Here is a 14,724-nt window from a genome sequence, read left to right on the forward strand (position 1 = left end):
GCGGGCAGCTCCTCGTCCCCCCGGGCTCCGCTCGGGCTGTCCGCCGCCGTGCCGAGCACGCTGCGCCCCTCGCAGTCCCTTGGCAGCCGCACTTTGCTCCGCACACCCGCTCGCCTCCAGAGCTTATTTCTACCGCAACCTGACCCCTCCCGGCGCCGGCAGCGTCCGCCCCGCTCCGGGTCCTTTCGGCGAAGTTGCAGCCGCTGCCGCCGCCGCATCCTCCCAACTCCAGCCACTTCTCGGTGCCTGCCGTCGCCTCGCCTCCCCCCTTCTCCCGCCCTCCCCCGTTGCCAGCCCGCTGCCCGCGCCGCCCCGCCGCCGGCAGCCCCGCGTTTCGCTTTCGTTCGGAGCCTGCGGCTGCGGGCAGGGCTCGGAGGGGGGCTCCGGGGCTGCCAGCCCGCGGCAAAGCCGCGAGGTCCCGCCGCCCTCCGCCCCCCCCGCGCCCGGCTCCCGCGGCTTCTCCTCCCCTGCCCGCCAAACTCCGCTCGCCGCTCCCCCGCCCGCCCCGGGGCAAGGGCCGCCGCTCGCCGCCGAAGTTTCCCCCGGCCCGGCCCGGCCCGAGCCCCCGCCGCCCCCCGGCTCCCCGCGGGGCCGCCGCCGCCGCCGTCCCCCGGGGCCGGGCCGCAGCTCCCGGGAGGAGGGGACTCGGCGGCTTCGAGGAGGATGGGGGGGGGCGAGCGGGGAAGCCGGGAGCCGGATGCCCCCCCCCCCCCCGCTTGCTTTTTGGGTGGTCTCCGGTCCTACCTGGCTTCCCCCAGCTCCCCCACCTCCTCGGCACAGCCCGCGGCCAGCCTGCCCCGCAGCCCTCTCTGCCCGGCTCTGCCTTCACCGATGTGTTTGCTTTTCCAGCGGGGGTGTGCGTGCGAGAGCTGCCGCTGCCTGCCTGCCTGCCTGCTCGCTTTCTCCCGCTCCTTTTCCTCCCTTCCCTCTCCCCGTGTGCGTGTTCAATTTCCCCCCCTCGCCCCTCTCCGGGGTCCCCTGTCGCTCCCGCGGCTCGGCGGCCACTCGCGGCCGCCGCCCCCTCCGCCCCCGGCCCCCCGGCTCCATTGGGCAGCGTGCGCCGGGCGGCCGGTGCGCCCCCCCCGCCGCGCCCCCTCCCCTCTCCCCCCTGCGATCACTGTCCATTGGCTTGTCCTGCTCTCTTTTTCATGTCCAGCCCCTGATGAGTGTCCATTGGTGTTGCCTTCGCCTTCCCTCCTCCCCTCTCCCCGGCTTGCCCTGCCCATGTTTTGTATGTCTCTGTCCATCCAGGCTCCTGACGTTCAAGTTCGCAGGGACGTCACGTCCGCACTTGAACTTGCAGCTCAGGGGGGCTTTTGCCATTTTTTTCATCTCTCTCTCTCCTTCTCTCTCTCTCCCTCTCTCTCTCTCCCTCTCCCTCTCTCTCTTTTTTTTTCCTTGCACAAAAAAAAAAAAAAAAAAAAAAAAAAAAAAAAAAAAAAAGCCATGACTGCTATCCCACAATTCATCTTCCCTGCGCCATCTTTGTATTATTTCTAATTTATTTTGGATGTCAAAAGACATTGATGAAGATATTTTCTCTGGAGTCTCCTTCCTCTCTAACCCGTCTCTCCCGATGTGAACCGAGCGACTCACAAGCCACCGAAGCCACCAACCCACCATGTCGCGCCGCAAGCAAGGCAAACCCCAGCACTTAAGCAAACGGGAATTTTCACGTAAGTAACCCGGAGAGCAATTTATTTAATTTCCTCTTCACGGATTTAATTTTTAATTCGAGGGAGAGCAGGGGAAAAAAAAAATTAAAAGTGAGCGGGAGTGAGCGAGTCGGGGAAAAAATGAACTCAGCGCCGGCTCGGGATTCTCGGCATTCCGGGTAATTTCTCCCTCTCTAATTTAATCACCTTGATGACTTTTCTTCTCTTTCTGCCCGTGCCCCTCGCCCTCCGGCGCGCACTCCGCTGCCCCGCTCCGCGCTCGCCTCTCGCCTCCCGCTCTCCGCGCTCTTTGGCGGCAAGAGCGGCAGCTCTCGCCCGGCACCGGGAGAGGCGCGGGCGAGGTGCAGGGCTGCCGGGGGCACAGCCGGCCGAAAGTGGGAAGAAATTCCTGCGGGAACGGCGGGCTGCACGCCGGACACGGCGGCGGCGGGGCGGGCGGGATGCGCGGGCGAGCGGAGCGCGGAGAAAGTCCGGCGGCCGGAGCCCCCCGCGCTGCCGGCGGGCTCGCCCCCTCGCCCCGCGGCGCCCTCCGGGGGGGCCGCAGCCGAGCCCGGCCGGGCCGCCTCCCTTTTGTTTCCGCCGCGGGGCGCGGGGTGGCCGTCCCGCCGCTCCCCGCCGCCCCGGGCCGGCGCCGTGCGGGGCTCCGCCGCCCCGACCTCGCCCCGCGCCCGCCCCGCCGCCGCTCCGGCTGGGGCTGGGGCGGGGGACGGCACCGGGCGGCCAGGGAGCCGAGCCGAGCCCCGCCGCGCCGGCTGGGATTCCCTCCTCGCCCTCGCCTCGCGTTCTCCCGCTCGCTTACTATTTTTTGGAAGATTTTCAAAAAAAAAAAAAAAAAGTGGAAGTGGATTTTGATTGGGAAAAATCTCGTGTCTGAATGTTTACAAGCACCGCGTGTGCGGGGAGCCTCCTGCCAACAAACACAGGCGAGAGCGAGCCCGGGCTGAGCACACACGCGCGCTCACACACACGCACACACACACACTCAACACACACAGACACACACACTCGCACCCTCACACCCGCGAACGGCCCTTCCTCGCCGCCGCATTTCAACCCCAAACCAAATCCGCTCTCCCCGGGAGAGAAAAAACAAACCCCGAGCCCCACCACACCGTTCGCAACAAAAACTCTCCGGCTCCCTCCGTCCGTCCCTCCCTCCAGCCGCCACCACACACACCAGGGCTAGATGCAAGATAAGCGGGAGCGCTCTTTGCACAACAAAAGGCAACTCGAGCTGGAAAGGTTTGGGGCGAGGGGGGTGGGAAGGAAGGGAGAAAAAAAAAATCCTCTTTTCCTCGGGGTGAGCCTGGGGGAAGGGGAAATGCTGCATGCTTTTCCTCACTCCTTTTCCCCCTTTTCTTTATTTCTTCCTTTCTCTCTCTCCCATTACTCCCGGCGGGTTTTGTTCCCTCCCAGGGATGGCAGAAAACCCAGGGCCGTTTCTTCCTGCTAGCCATCCCCAGCTCCCTCGGCCCTTCGCAAAGCCCCCCAAACTTTGCGCCGCGATTTCTCTTCCCCCAGGGCCGCCCAGACACTGCGGCTCGCACATGGAGCGAGGGAAGCGGCGCTGCCTCTTTGCAGGCGGCCGCGAGCAGGGCCGGCCGCCGGCTCTGCCTGCCCAAAGTTTGCCCTGAAACGCGGGGTGTGTCGGGGGCTCAGCCCCTCCCCCGCCGTCTCTTTCCACCGATACTTTTCGGGGAGCCTTTTTAAAATTTTTTTTTGTTCTTCATTGCCTGGCTAGGGATGGGGTGCAGCATCTCTGGCATATGGGGATGGGGCCCCCCCAGAAATGGGGGGTGCACGGGGGTGCTATTCCCGGGCGGCCGTGGGAGTGGGTGCGGGGAACGGGGATGGCGGCGGGAGCGGAGCAGGGCTGGGGGCTCCGGCCGGGCCCCGGGGCAGCGGCGGCGGGCGGGATGCCCCGGCGGCTCCCGGCCGAGCAGCGCGGAGCGCGCCCACGTGCGGGCCGGCAGCGGAGCCGGGCCGGGCCCGGGGTCCCCGCGGGCAGAGCCGGGCCGGCCGTGGGGAGGGGGCGTGGGTGGGCCGGGGGCCGGCGGGGAAAGGGAGGCCGGGCCGGGGGAGCGGCGCGCCGGGGATGCGGCGGCGGGGCCGGGGCCGGGGCGGCGGAGGCGGCGGGCGGGATCCGTGCCCGCTTCGGTCGCTAGGAGGCACAGCGAGATCAAACAACCGGGCAGCCCCGCGAACTTGAACCTGGCCGGCTCCTCTGCTGCCGCCCGGCCGGCGGGAGGGGGAGGGCGCCCAGCTCCCTCCCCTCCACCCCCCCACGCCCCCTCCCTCTTCTTCTTTGTTCTTAATTTTGCGCGGAGTTTGCTTGCTCCGGGAGGCGGCGGGGGATGCTCGCCTTCCCCCTGCCCGGGTTTCCCCTCCCTCCCCGTAACGTGTTGGCGGCTCCCATTGTACCCCCAAGTCCCCCTTTCCTCGCACCGCACGATCCGAGCACGCAAACTTGGGATTAAAGAACCCTTCTCCATCCTTCCCACGGTGCGGTGCGGGAAAATGCCCCGGCAGCGCATCCCGCATTGCCCCGCGGGCATTTCCCCTCACCGCGCTGTGGCACCCCCCTGCCCGCCCCATCACCCCAGTACCTCCTTTCTCCCGGCACTCCAAAATCCATCCCTCCTTTGCCGGTGCGCTTGTTTTGGTGGCTGGGAACAGGGGGAAAAAGGGGGGAGTAGGAGGGCGAAGGGGGAAAGCTGAAAAGACATGTTGGTGGAGGGGCAATTTGCATGAAAAATAGAGACGGATGATTAGGGACCCAGGCAGGGAATTTTGATTGCCCCAGAATTAAAAGATGCATCCTGCAAATCGGAGGCAAGACCAGGTGAAATGTATTCTGGTGTTTTCTTTGTAATCCCGGTATTTTATATTATGTTCTAAAAGTAGCAGTAATAATAAAAAACATATTTTTTTGCTGGCTCTGCCTCCATCAGGAGCCAAATGTTTTGCAGCTAACACAGTGCCAGCCGTATTTCATACATTAGTATATAATTCTTGTTAATTAGCAATAATTTACGTTAAGAGCATAGAAAATGTTGAGGTTACAGGTTTTATATCTGTACATTTGATCATCTTGTTATTTTCAAGAACTTTGCCTCCTATAAAATTAATTAGGTGAAATGTGGAGGTGTAATCAGCAACCTCTGAATTACCACTTCATTTCCTGGTTTTGATTGTAAATCAGCCCAGTCCGTACAGACTTTTAGCAAAGTCTATTTTTGTTCCGTGCCACTTTTAACTGTCTGGTGTCGAAGCAGCGGGTTACCTTCCCCTGCTAAATAATAGTGACAGCGTCAGAAAGGAATCAGGCCGCGGGAAAACATTATAATTGAGTGATGATTATGCAGAGCTCCTCGCTCAGCCAGTTGCGAGGGGAGCACGGGTGGTTTTGTGTCTCTTTGCTGCGGAGGGTCGGTGAGCTCGAAGTTGGGCTCGCAAAAATACCTTTGTCTGCCGAGCTGCCGGCGGGATTAGTCTCCTGCCATAATTTACTCCCTGGGTCCGAAGGCAGGGAGCGGCTCGGGGAGGAAAAGCGCCGTGCCCGGCAATCCCGCGGAAACAGAGCCCGCTCCTCCTCACGGCTTCCCGAGAGGAGCAGCGTGAGGCGCACGCTGCGTGTGCCTCCTCTCCTGCCGCTCTGCAAGTTTAGCAGAAAGCCCCAGCGATTAAGACATTGTTTTTATTAATACGAATGTAACCTTCATATTCCTGTGGTTGACCTTACGTTAAATTAGAAGTAGTACTAGAGGCAAGAAATGGTGGGCTGGATCCCCGTGTCCTAGTTGGAGCTGAGGTACAGCGAGGTAGTGTGCTCTTTCAATATTATTTTACGCAGCACAACTGGGAGCTACTCCAGATCTTCCTCCTCAATATTCAGCCTAGGTAGGGTTGAAATAAATTTAACCTGAGTTCACTGGATTTTTGCACTTTATCAAAATCAGTTCCAATATTGTGCAGTCAAATTAAAATCTATTTTTTGATTCTCTGTGGCTTTAAGTTCATTAAATGTGAAATTGGCAGCCAGCTAAAGAAGGTCAGGCTGATTAACTGTTTAGGAGTTGTATTCCGTGTCTCCTGCGTTACCTGGCAGTGTTTTGGGGTGGGCTGTGTTTGTAGTACCCTCTCCTCCTGCTCGCTGCTGGTAGCGTGCGTGTTGTGTTGCGCAGACAGACGAACACCAACACGCTGCTGCTCGTATTTATTTTTTTCCCCCCCTCGTGAACGGCGATGGCGGTGGAGGCTGCACAGAGACTGCCAAGGTATTTTTCTGCAAATGTAATGTAAAAAAAAAAAAAGCCAACAGAAAAGAGAGTGAGTCTGCCTCGTTAAAGCATCCACTGACGATTCTGTGAGCAGAAATAGCCTCATAATGAAGCTTTTTGGAGCTCATTCAGAAAATTTGTCAACTTTGACAACATTAGGCAAGGTATTTTGAGTTTAAAGAAGGCGCTTCTCACTGTTGCGAGGAAATGTGGCAGTTGCTTGGCCAGGCTGAATTTTAGATGCTGAAGGCCATGGGTGCTAACATGTTCGAGATAATTTAGGTATTCCCTTATTTCAGGATTAGAAAACGCTAAATGACTGATCTCCTTATTTCCTTAAGTACTAAAAAATACCCCATCCAGCTAATATCTCTGAGTGGGCTGGGTGGTGAATTTGCTGTTTATTTGGATCCTGAGGAGTAGCTCAGAAGTGAGCGGTGCCTCCCCCCACCCCGCAGGCATTTCTGCTGCACTTGCTTTTTATCATTTCGGTTTTCTGCCACAGATACTTATTTATTTATTTGCCTGATACCCTCCCCCTTCCCCCACTGCCCCCCCACTTGGTGTATAACCACTGCCTGTAGGGATTTTTAAAATTGGAAGCCGCAGACGAGCCGATGGGGACAGTGACACGAATCCGCGCGTTTACGTGTGCACGTGTGTTCTGAGGGCTGGATGTGCCCTGCGTGTGGGTGCCTGGGCGTGTGTGCCCATGCAGGCTGGCTCTCCCCCTTCTCTTTCACACACATGCACACGTTACCTGCACGGCCTGTACAGGGAGTGTGCTGTGTCTGTGTGTGTGTTGAAACACCTTCTGTCTGCGCTGTATTTCTGAATTTTAGAAACTGGGTCTTGTCTGGCTGGTGGAAGATACACACCCATGTGTGTGAGAGTGTGTGCAGTGCTTTTAGCCTTGAATTCATGTACATAAATAATACATCCAGCAATAAAACACCACATTCCCTTCTTGTCGTAGTACCACAGGAGTTTCCCAGTGCGTTCTCTTAGCCTATCCATTTGATTTTAGCACCGAATCGTTCAAGGAGTCAGAAATGTGCCCTCGTGTAGGAGCACTGAGACAGTTGCGGTGCTCTCCCTCTGAGTTGTGCGTGCTAGGGCTGCTCCTGCAGAATCTCTTCCCTGTGACTGTTGAATCCCTGTCCCCGGTGCCGTGCTGTGTTGCCTGGTTTGGCTGGGGGGAGCGGGCGGGCTCCATCCAGAGCGGGGTGTAATATTCATGAAGAGGGGCCTCGGCGCGTTCCTCCCCCCGCGCCCGCTGCCTTTCCCGACAGCTCTAACCGTTCTCCTTTTGTTTCCCAAACTGCAGCCGAACCTCTTGAAGCCATTCTCACTGATGACGAACCTGAACATGGCACATTGGGAGCTCCGGAAGGGGACCACGACCTCCTCACTTGTGGCCAGTGTCAGATGAACTTTCCGTTGGGGGACATTCTTATTTTTATTGAGCACAAACGGAAACAATGCAATGGCAGTCTCTGCCTAGAGAAGGCTGTGGATAAGCCACCTTCACCCTCACCAAGTGAGCTGAAAAAAGCATCCAATCCCGTGGAGGTTGGCATCCAGGTTACGCCAGAGGATGACGATTGTTTATCAACGTCATCTAGAGGAATTTGCCCTAAACAGGAACATATAGCAGGTAAATTAAAGCAAGGGGAAGCGTTTGCGAGTGTATTTCCGTGTCAGTCGCACCGTAGCGCGTTGGCAGTGTGTGCTGTGAGGGCCGGGTGCCCGTGCCCTCCCTGCTGGGTTAGCGGCGTGTCCCGGTGCCCGCGCGGCGGCGGGAGCAACAGGCACGTGCCGTGCCAGCCGGTGTTCCTGCCGCATTGTTCCAGCCACTCCGGTGATTTGCCTGCATTGTAGTCACCGTCTCCCACTGCCTGCCCGCGGGAGGAGGGTTCCGAGGCTGCTTTTTGAGTCTTGGGCAAAGTCAGGGGTGAAAGAGTTAACCGAGCATCCGCCAGCCTTGGTTCCATATTGGCTGTCAGCGTATGGACTGTAATTAAACACAGCCCCATGGCAAAGTGACACCACCGACCTTGACTTTAAGATGCCATTTTCGACTGGCCAGGCCAGAGTAGAGAGGGCAGTTGCTGAAGCGCACAGACATGCTTATTCGAAAAGTTTAAGGGCATGTTGGAAATTTCAAAAGGTTGGTTTGACAGGAAAGGCTGCTCTCTGCAGCCTGCCTCCTCAGCCAAATGATAAATGCTTCGCTGTGCTCTCTCTTGTCTCTGATGTGGTTTTGACAGATGTATCTTGATTTTGTTTGCGGTTTACACAACCACATGTCAGCCGTACAAATGTCCAAGGCAGAGTTCTGTTTTGTGCAACAAACAATATGAAATGTAATTTAAAAAAAGAAAAAAAGGTAAATAATTCTATTTCATAGCATAATTTTTTTTCCGTTTTATAAAATCAGAAAGCCATTGGCCATGCAGATACTTTCATAAATGAGGTTAAAAAAATAAAAGTGTAGCATGTGAAAGAAAATCCCAGAGCTCTGGGAGTGTAACAAGGCACGCTCTGCTTTTAAAACCCTACTAGTAAACAAAAGTACTGCCCATTTGCAGCAAGCGTTTCAGATCCCTTCAAGCCACGCCAACGCTGCCAGTCGAAAAAGGCGAGACCGCAGCCTATCAACCCCAATGAGTGCCTGGACCAGCTGCAAACTCCCCCTCCAGTGATGGTGGGGATGTGGCACTGCCTGTGCCTCTCTTCGGGGAGCCCACAGGACCGCTTGGGGCTGTCGGAGGCGCAGTACATCATCACATGATGTGCTGGAGCTTGTCTGGGGCTCCCTTTGGCCACAAAGTTAAACCATAATAGGGCAGCAGGCGCTGGGAGGTTCAGCAGGATCCTCCCGCAGCCTTGCCTGGCCTCCAAGACGGCCGCCAAACTGTGCTGGGGAGCTGCAGCTCTGGAGGTTTTGTGGTGGCAGCAGATCCTGCCGGTGCATGGGTGTCTGTCTGCGCACGTGTCTGTGTGCAGAGCCATGTGCGTGCACACGCAGACGTCATGTGAACAAGTGTGTGCTGTTTCTGCAGAGTAATCGGTCTTCCCCTGAAACGTGAATATCTCTACATGTAAGAGGAAACACAGCTACTGCTAAGCTGTGTTTTGAGTGAGACTTGAAACCCCCTCCCAGTAATTCCCCATATTGCACTTCCCAGACACGGATACTAAAGGTGAGGTTTCTTTCCCGGAGTGGTGGAGGGCAGTGCCCATTTCCATGTGCTGCCTGCGATCTGACGGAAGGCGAGCAGAAGTGTAGGGTGTGATTAATGAAGCAGGAGCCTGGCGGAAGGGATTTGTAGTCTTCCAAGCTCTGGAGCCATACTAAATCACCAAATATGGAGGAGCGGTGGTATGATGTAACGCTGTATTTACGTACGGCGCCGCTCCGCTCAAAAGACAAAACACAGTATCTGTCAAGCAAGAATTAAACATGCTGTCGTCCCCGTGGTCCCAGCTCGGTCCCTGGGCTGGAGGGATGGCCATGCTGAGGAGTTCTGCAGAGGGGAACCTCCTGTGCTGAGGGTTTGCTCTGGCACTGGCTTGGTGCGGGAGGCTCAGCGAGCCAAGCGTGGCTTTGGCGTGGCGCGGGTGATGCCAAGCGAGGAGGATTTGGGCTGGCGTGCCGTCACGGGGCTGTTCAGTCAGAAAGGGCTGTGGTTTCACCTGGCTGTAAACGCTGCTCTGAGCACAGGCAGTGGCTGAGGAGGGGGCACAGTGGCAGGGCCTGATCCTGCTCCCTTGTACACGTAGGTGGGCTTGGACTGGGAGCAGGCTTGGCGCCGTGCAGGAGGGTTCCACGGAGCAAGCCGTGAGTGTGTCCGGAGTAGGGATGGAGTTGTGGCTGTCAGGACTCTTCTGCCCCAAGGTTTCTGGTGCTCAGCCATGCCTGTACAGATGGGATGTCCAACATCACAGGTTCTCTGCACCTCTCTGGCTGGGTTGGAGCTGAGCAATGCTGGGGTCCCTTGGTTCTTCCCGTTGGTTGGAAATGCAGCCTGGCTTTGGGAAAGGGAGAAGGTGCAGCAGGAGTTATGGGGTCTTGTGCTGTTCCTCCCCTTCTTGTTTTCATCTCCCTTTTCAGTTGGAGTTCAGCTCCCTTGTGTCACAAAGAAGTGTGGTGACAGCTGGAGTGACCCATTGCTTGTAGCTAGTAGTTTGAGGACTCCGGCAGTAAAATTTCCAGTGAAGGTCTTGGAGCCTGAACTGTGAAGTTCAGGCTTCAGGAAGGCCCCTGCAAAGAACCTCAAACTCTTCCAATTCAGCTATTTATATCTGATTTCTGTGCAAGAATGCAAAATGCAAGATTTGAGTGTGTAATTAAGGGAAAAAAAAAGATAGAGCCTGCCTTTGGAAAAATACACAGAAGTTGGGGAAGTGATTCTTTCTGCTAAGAGACCATAAAATACATATTCTGTAGCAATATAAAAATGTTCCCAATTAGTTTTGAGGATGGAAGAAGTGTTCCAAGTTAGGCCTGGATGCAGAGGTGCTATGGGTGAGCTCTGAGTGCAGTTTTTTCCCTGCCTGCAGTTTTCTGGTCAGTAAGTTGGGGTGTTACAGTAAAAGAGAACCGTAAGTAAAGGTTAAAGATCTACGTAACAGCAAGGAGGCAGCGACTCATTCAGATGCAGGGAGAAATGTCTGTTTTAACTGTCCTTAAGCTGCTCTTTATCTTGCCATTTTCCAGCGACAGGGATGAGGACAGGAGCTTGTGTGTGTGTGTGTGCAACCTGTGCAGCAGCTGTGGGATCCATTCAGGTGCAGGCATGTGTCCATACCTGGCTCCTCCATGTGGGTGTCTGCCTGTGCTCAGCTCTGCCTTGCTATAAAAATTTGAGTGATGCTGATCCAGCGCCGGAGCTGAAATGCCATAAATTTAACTGAAAATTAATAGGATGTGTTGTGTGGGTCCAACGAGGCAGCTTTCATCAATATGTATGTCAAAGCCTCACCACCAGATACCGGCAGCCCGTGATTTGCAGTGAGGGCGACGGCAGGGCTTTAGTTATCCGCTCTCGTATTTTACAATAGGGGGAAATATTAACTGAAGTATCTGGAGATCAGTGGATGTAAAATCGCTGCTCACTTATTGAAAAGGCTGAGGAAATATTTATCGCCCGCCCGTGTCAGGTTTTGGCGGTTTGTTTGCTGGATGTGTGAATCCGAGGGAATTAATGAAAGGTTGGGGCTGGGGTGAAGGAGGATCCTAAATGTTACTTGGATGCAGTTGGGGGAACACTTTGGAGTCTGTATGATGCCGAGCGTGGATCCGTGGATGCTCTATTTACTGTACAAAGAGGGGGGAGGAGGGGAGGTCATTTTTACTGCTCGAATCCGATATTCTCAAGCTGCTTGTGACATTCAAATTAAACACGTGGGAAAATAATGTAAGAAATCCCTCTGTCTGCTGCACTTGGGGGAAGGTGAACGTCATTTGGTACTAAATTTGAGACTGAGTATTGTTTGATTATTACAGTCTTGGGAAGTAATGTCTTTAAGCAGAATTTTTTTGGAGCTGTTGTTAGTAGTTGCCATTGTAACTCTGTAGGTTGTGATTGTCGATTCCTTGTTTTGTTTTGTTCTGGAGACAAAAAAATACTGCTGTCTGCACTGAATAGTTGGCATTGTATCTGGACAATAAGATGAAAGCTTAAAAATAGAGAGGGGGGGAAAGAAGGAATATGGGAAGATTTTGAAGTCAAATTCTATCTGCTTTCCCCATACAAAGAAAGAGAGAGAGCAGGCTGGGTGAAATATTGCAGACAGGAAAAAATAGTGAGGGTGCTACCCAAAGGCTCCCGCTCCCGAGGTTTGGAGCGCTGCGTACAAGCTGTATTTGTAAATAAGACAGAGAAAGGTTGTGAACCGGCAGCTTGGCTGTTTTGTCAAAGTACAATGTCAGAGAAACTCTTTCTAAGACAAATTGTAAATAGAAGTGTCACGATGATTGCATGATTGAGCTCTAGAAGTGTCTTGCAATTGTTGGCATTGTCAGAAGACTTTTGAAAGCTTAATTAAAGGCGGTGGCCTGTGCGGCTGTGAAATTTACTTCTCGGGGGGGAAAAATGTAAAAAATGTAGGGGATCAAAAAGTTGCTGTAATGCTGCTTGTTCAGGGATACAGAGAAGAGTCAATAGTTTCCCTGCTTTCCCCGTTGCCTTTTATAAATAACGTTTTTTGAAGAAGCAAGCACGTGACACCAGTATCATCCTTTGTACGAGGTAAAGATTGTGTTAGTTTTCCTATTCCCTGCTGTTCCAGACAGTTAATGTAAAAATGGCTCTTTATTGGAAACACAAATATGAGTTCACTCGAAGCACAGAAGCAGGGTAGAAAGTTTTCCTCTGCCTTCCAGGGGAGCATCACAGTGTTGTGGTGCCCTGAATATTTCTGCTGGGCTTTTTTGTTTCCTGCAAACCAGATCTTCTGAGAGGATGAGAAACATATTTTGTGTTCATTCTCTCCTATTGCATGAGACACTGAATTGTGGAGCTGTCCATGAGCAGAGGCATCACTGTATCCAAAATGATGCTGGTGGTTCAAGAGGCAGCCTGGCACACGTTAAGCTCCATGTAGATCTTGAAAGGTGCACGTTGGCACCACGTGCTGAAAGCTTTGGAAATCATGCGCGTAATAAACACAAGGCTCTGCACCGACAGTCCCGGCAACGAGTGCTGGGCCACGGAAACTGAGGCAGGGAGTGAATTAAACACCTTCTAATTAGCCCAATGGGAGAAGGGAAGTCTTCCCTAAACATTCCCATAATTTGGTAATGCCTCTATTAAAGAGGAGGAGGCCTATTAGCATCACCCCGTTTTGTATATGCAGCCCTCAGCCCACAAGCTCGCTCCTGTTTCATTCAAATAATAAAAACAATTAAAGAGGCTTGTGAGGCACTGTCAGGCAACGGGAGCCTCCAGTTGTTTGCCTGTGTGCATCCTCATTTGGACAAAATTTTTTTTGGACAAAATTCCCTTCAGGCTTCGGTCTGTTTTTATACCCACTAGTACCAGCTTTGTGCAGTAAAAGGCATTTAGCATCAAGCTGGACATGGCCTGGCACAGTGCCACTTGTGTTTTGTTGTGTATTTTTTTTAGCTAATCGCTGCGGATCTCTCGTTACCTTTCTGCTTGTTGTGATTTTGTTCGGGTCACGGTGCTGCTGGGGATGTTGTGAGTCCAAGGAAGTTGTCTTGTCCCGGTGGCAGGCATTTGAACGCAGCTTCCATCCGGGAGCGCTTGGCTTTATGTGTCAGCTACTGGGGTACTGCACAAGTCCGTAAAACACATCAAGTCTGTGTATTTCAGCGTGTTAAGTCTTATGTATTTGTATGTTCATACTGGTAGCATGGTCCTAAAATTAACCATTGGGTGGATTTTTTTGTAGTTTTTCCCTTGGGCTAATGAACATAACTTTGTCTCTCTGTGTACATAGACAGCAGCTCCAGCCTGACGCCTGGTGACGTCGGGCATAGCAGGTTTGGGCCCACGTAGGTAGACACCAGTGCATGGACTGCTGTGATTTATGGCATACTTTTAAGAACAACAGGCACATTAATGGACCCACAAACCACCCAAGCGGTTGGGATGATCTGATAATGAAGTTCCATGAAACACAGTTTGCTCTGGAGGGGGCCCCATCTTGGGTGTGCTTTGCTCCGCCAGATGTGTCTCAAACTCTTGCAGGAACTGCACTGGTGGCTGTGGACCCTTATGGATGAGCAGACCAAGTGCTCACATTATTCAGACCTTCCCGTGTTGGTGCCAAACGCATTTTAAAGCCCATAAACATCCTCCCCGTCTCTCTAATCGGGTTTAGTATGCAGCGCATCCCGCACGGGGTTCAGCCAGTTTGTTTTCCAACCTTTATTGGCCAGCTGCACTCGCTGTGCATCTTTAAAATATTTCAGCGAGGTTTTTTTTTTTGCTCTTCCATCGCCGAGGCTGGTAACTTGGTGTCTCATTCCTCATTCGGAGGTGGCATTGCCTGGGGTTGACGAGGGAAAGGTTTGCGGTGTGGGGTGTGGCGAGGTCAGCCCCGATCCCAGCAGGGAATTTGTGTTCTTCATTTGCCTTTACAATCGGAGCACAGCTACTGTACCTTGGAGCAGCTCTCAGGTGTGAGCTCAGATGGGCGCATGTAAATGTCCTGTCAGATGCAACACAGGAATATTAATGTTTCCTCAGCACCACGCTATAATAAAGCTGTACACAGCCAGCTTAATATGCAGCCGGGCTGGGGGATTGTATAAAACTTCGATAGCCCAGTGTGAGTGACAGCGGTGGAAAAAAAAATTCAATATGCCACAGTTTGCATTCTTGTTTGCCTTTGATCTAAAGCAAAATGAAAACATCCTCTCCTCTCCCTCCTTGTTCTGAATAGGTGTCCTTCCTCTGCAAAATTGGATAGTAAGTAAGAAAAGAAGACAAAGTACGGGGCACGGTGCTGAATTATTTGAAGCACATTAACTTCAGCCCGCTGGGGGATGTAATTTTTTCAAGTATTAGCAAACATTTATTTTTTATTCTCGGGATTGTTGGCATTGCTTTTCATTCTTTTTTTAGCATCTGGGTCTGGTTGAAACAAAGAAAACAGAGCCACCACAAACAGGGGCTGGAGCCCCTTTTGCCCTCTGGCTTGGGCACGGCTCAGGCTGTGCACCCTCCTTGCAGAGGTTTCATTTGCATCTTCTTGTGTGTTTGAATCTTCAGCTCCATCCGAAGGTGTCTGCT

The 14,724-nt window shown here is 53.6% G+C and overlaps 1 protein-coding gene across 1 annotated transcript in view; it reads left to right on the forward strand.

Annotated features, from left to right (window-relative positions):
• Positions 1 to 1,443: 1,443 nt before the first annotated feature.
• Positions 1,444 to 14,724, forward strand: part of BCL11A (BCL11 transcription factor A) — a 62,077-nt gene continuing 48,796 nt past the window's right edge. The window contains exons 1-2 of the mRNA XM_058801450.1: positions 1,444 to 1,676; positions 7,284 to 7,613. Coding sequence (XP_058657433.1) covers positions 1,622 to 1,676; positions 7,284 to 7,613 — 385 coding nt within the window. The 5' untranslated portion in view covers positions 1,444 to 1,621. The remainder of the gene's footprint in view (positions 1,677 to 7,283; positions 7,614 to 14,724) is intronic.

The sequence above is a fragment of the Ammospiza caudacuta genome, chromosome 3 (genome assembly GCF_027887145.1).
Source record: "Ammospiza caudacuta isolate bAmmCau1 chromosome 3, bAmmCau1.pri, whole genome shotgun sequence".
Lineage (NCBI taxonomy): Eukaryota > Metazoa > Chordata > Aves > Passeriformes > Passerellidae > Ammospiza > Ammospiza caudacuta.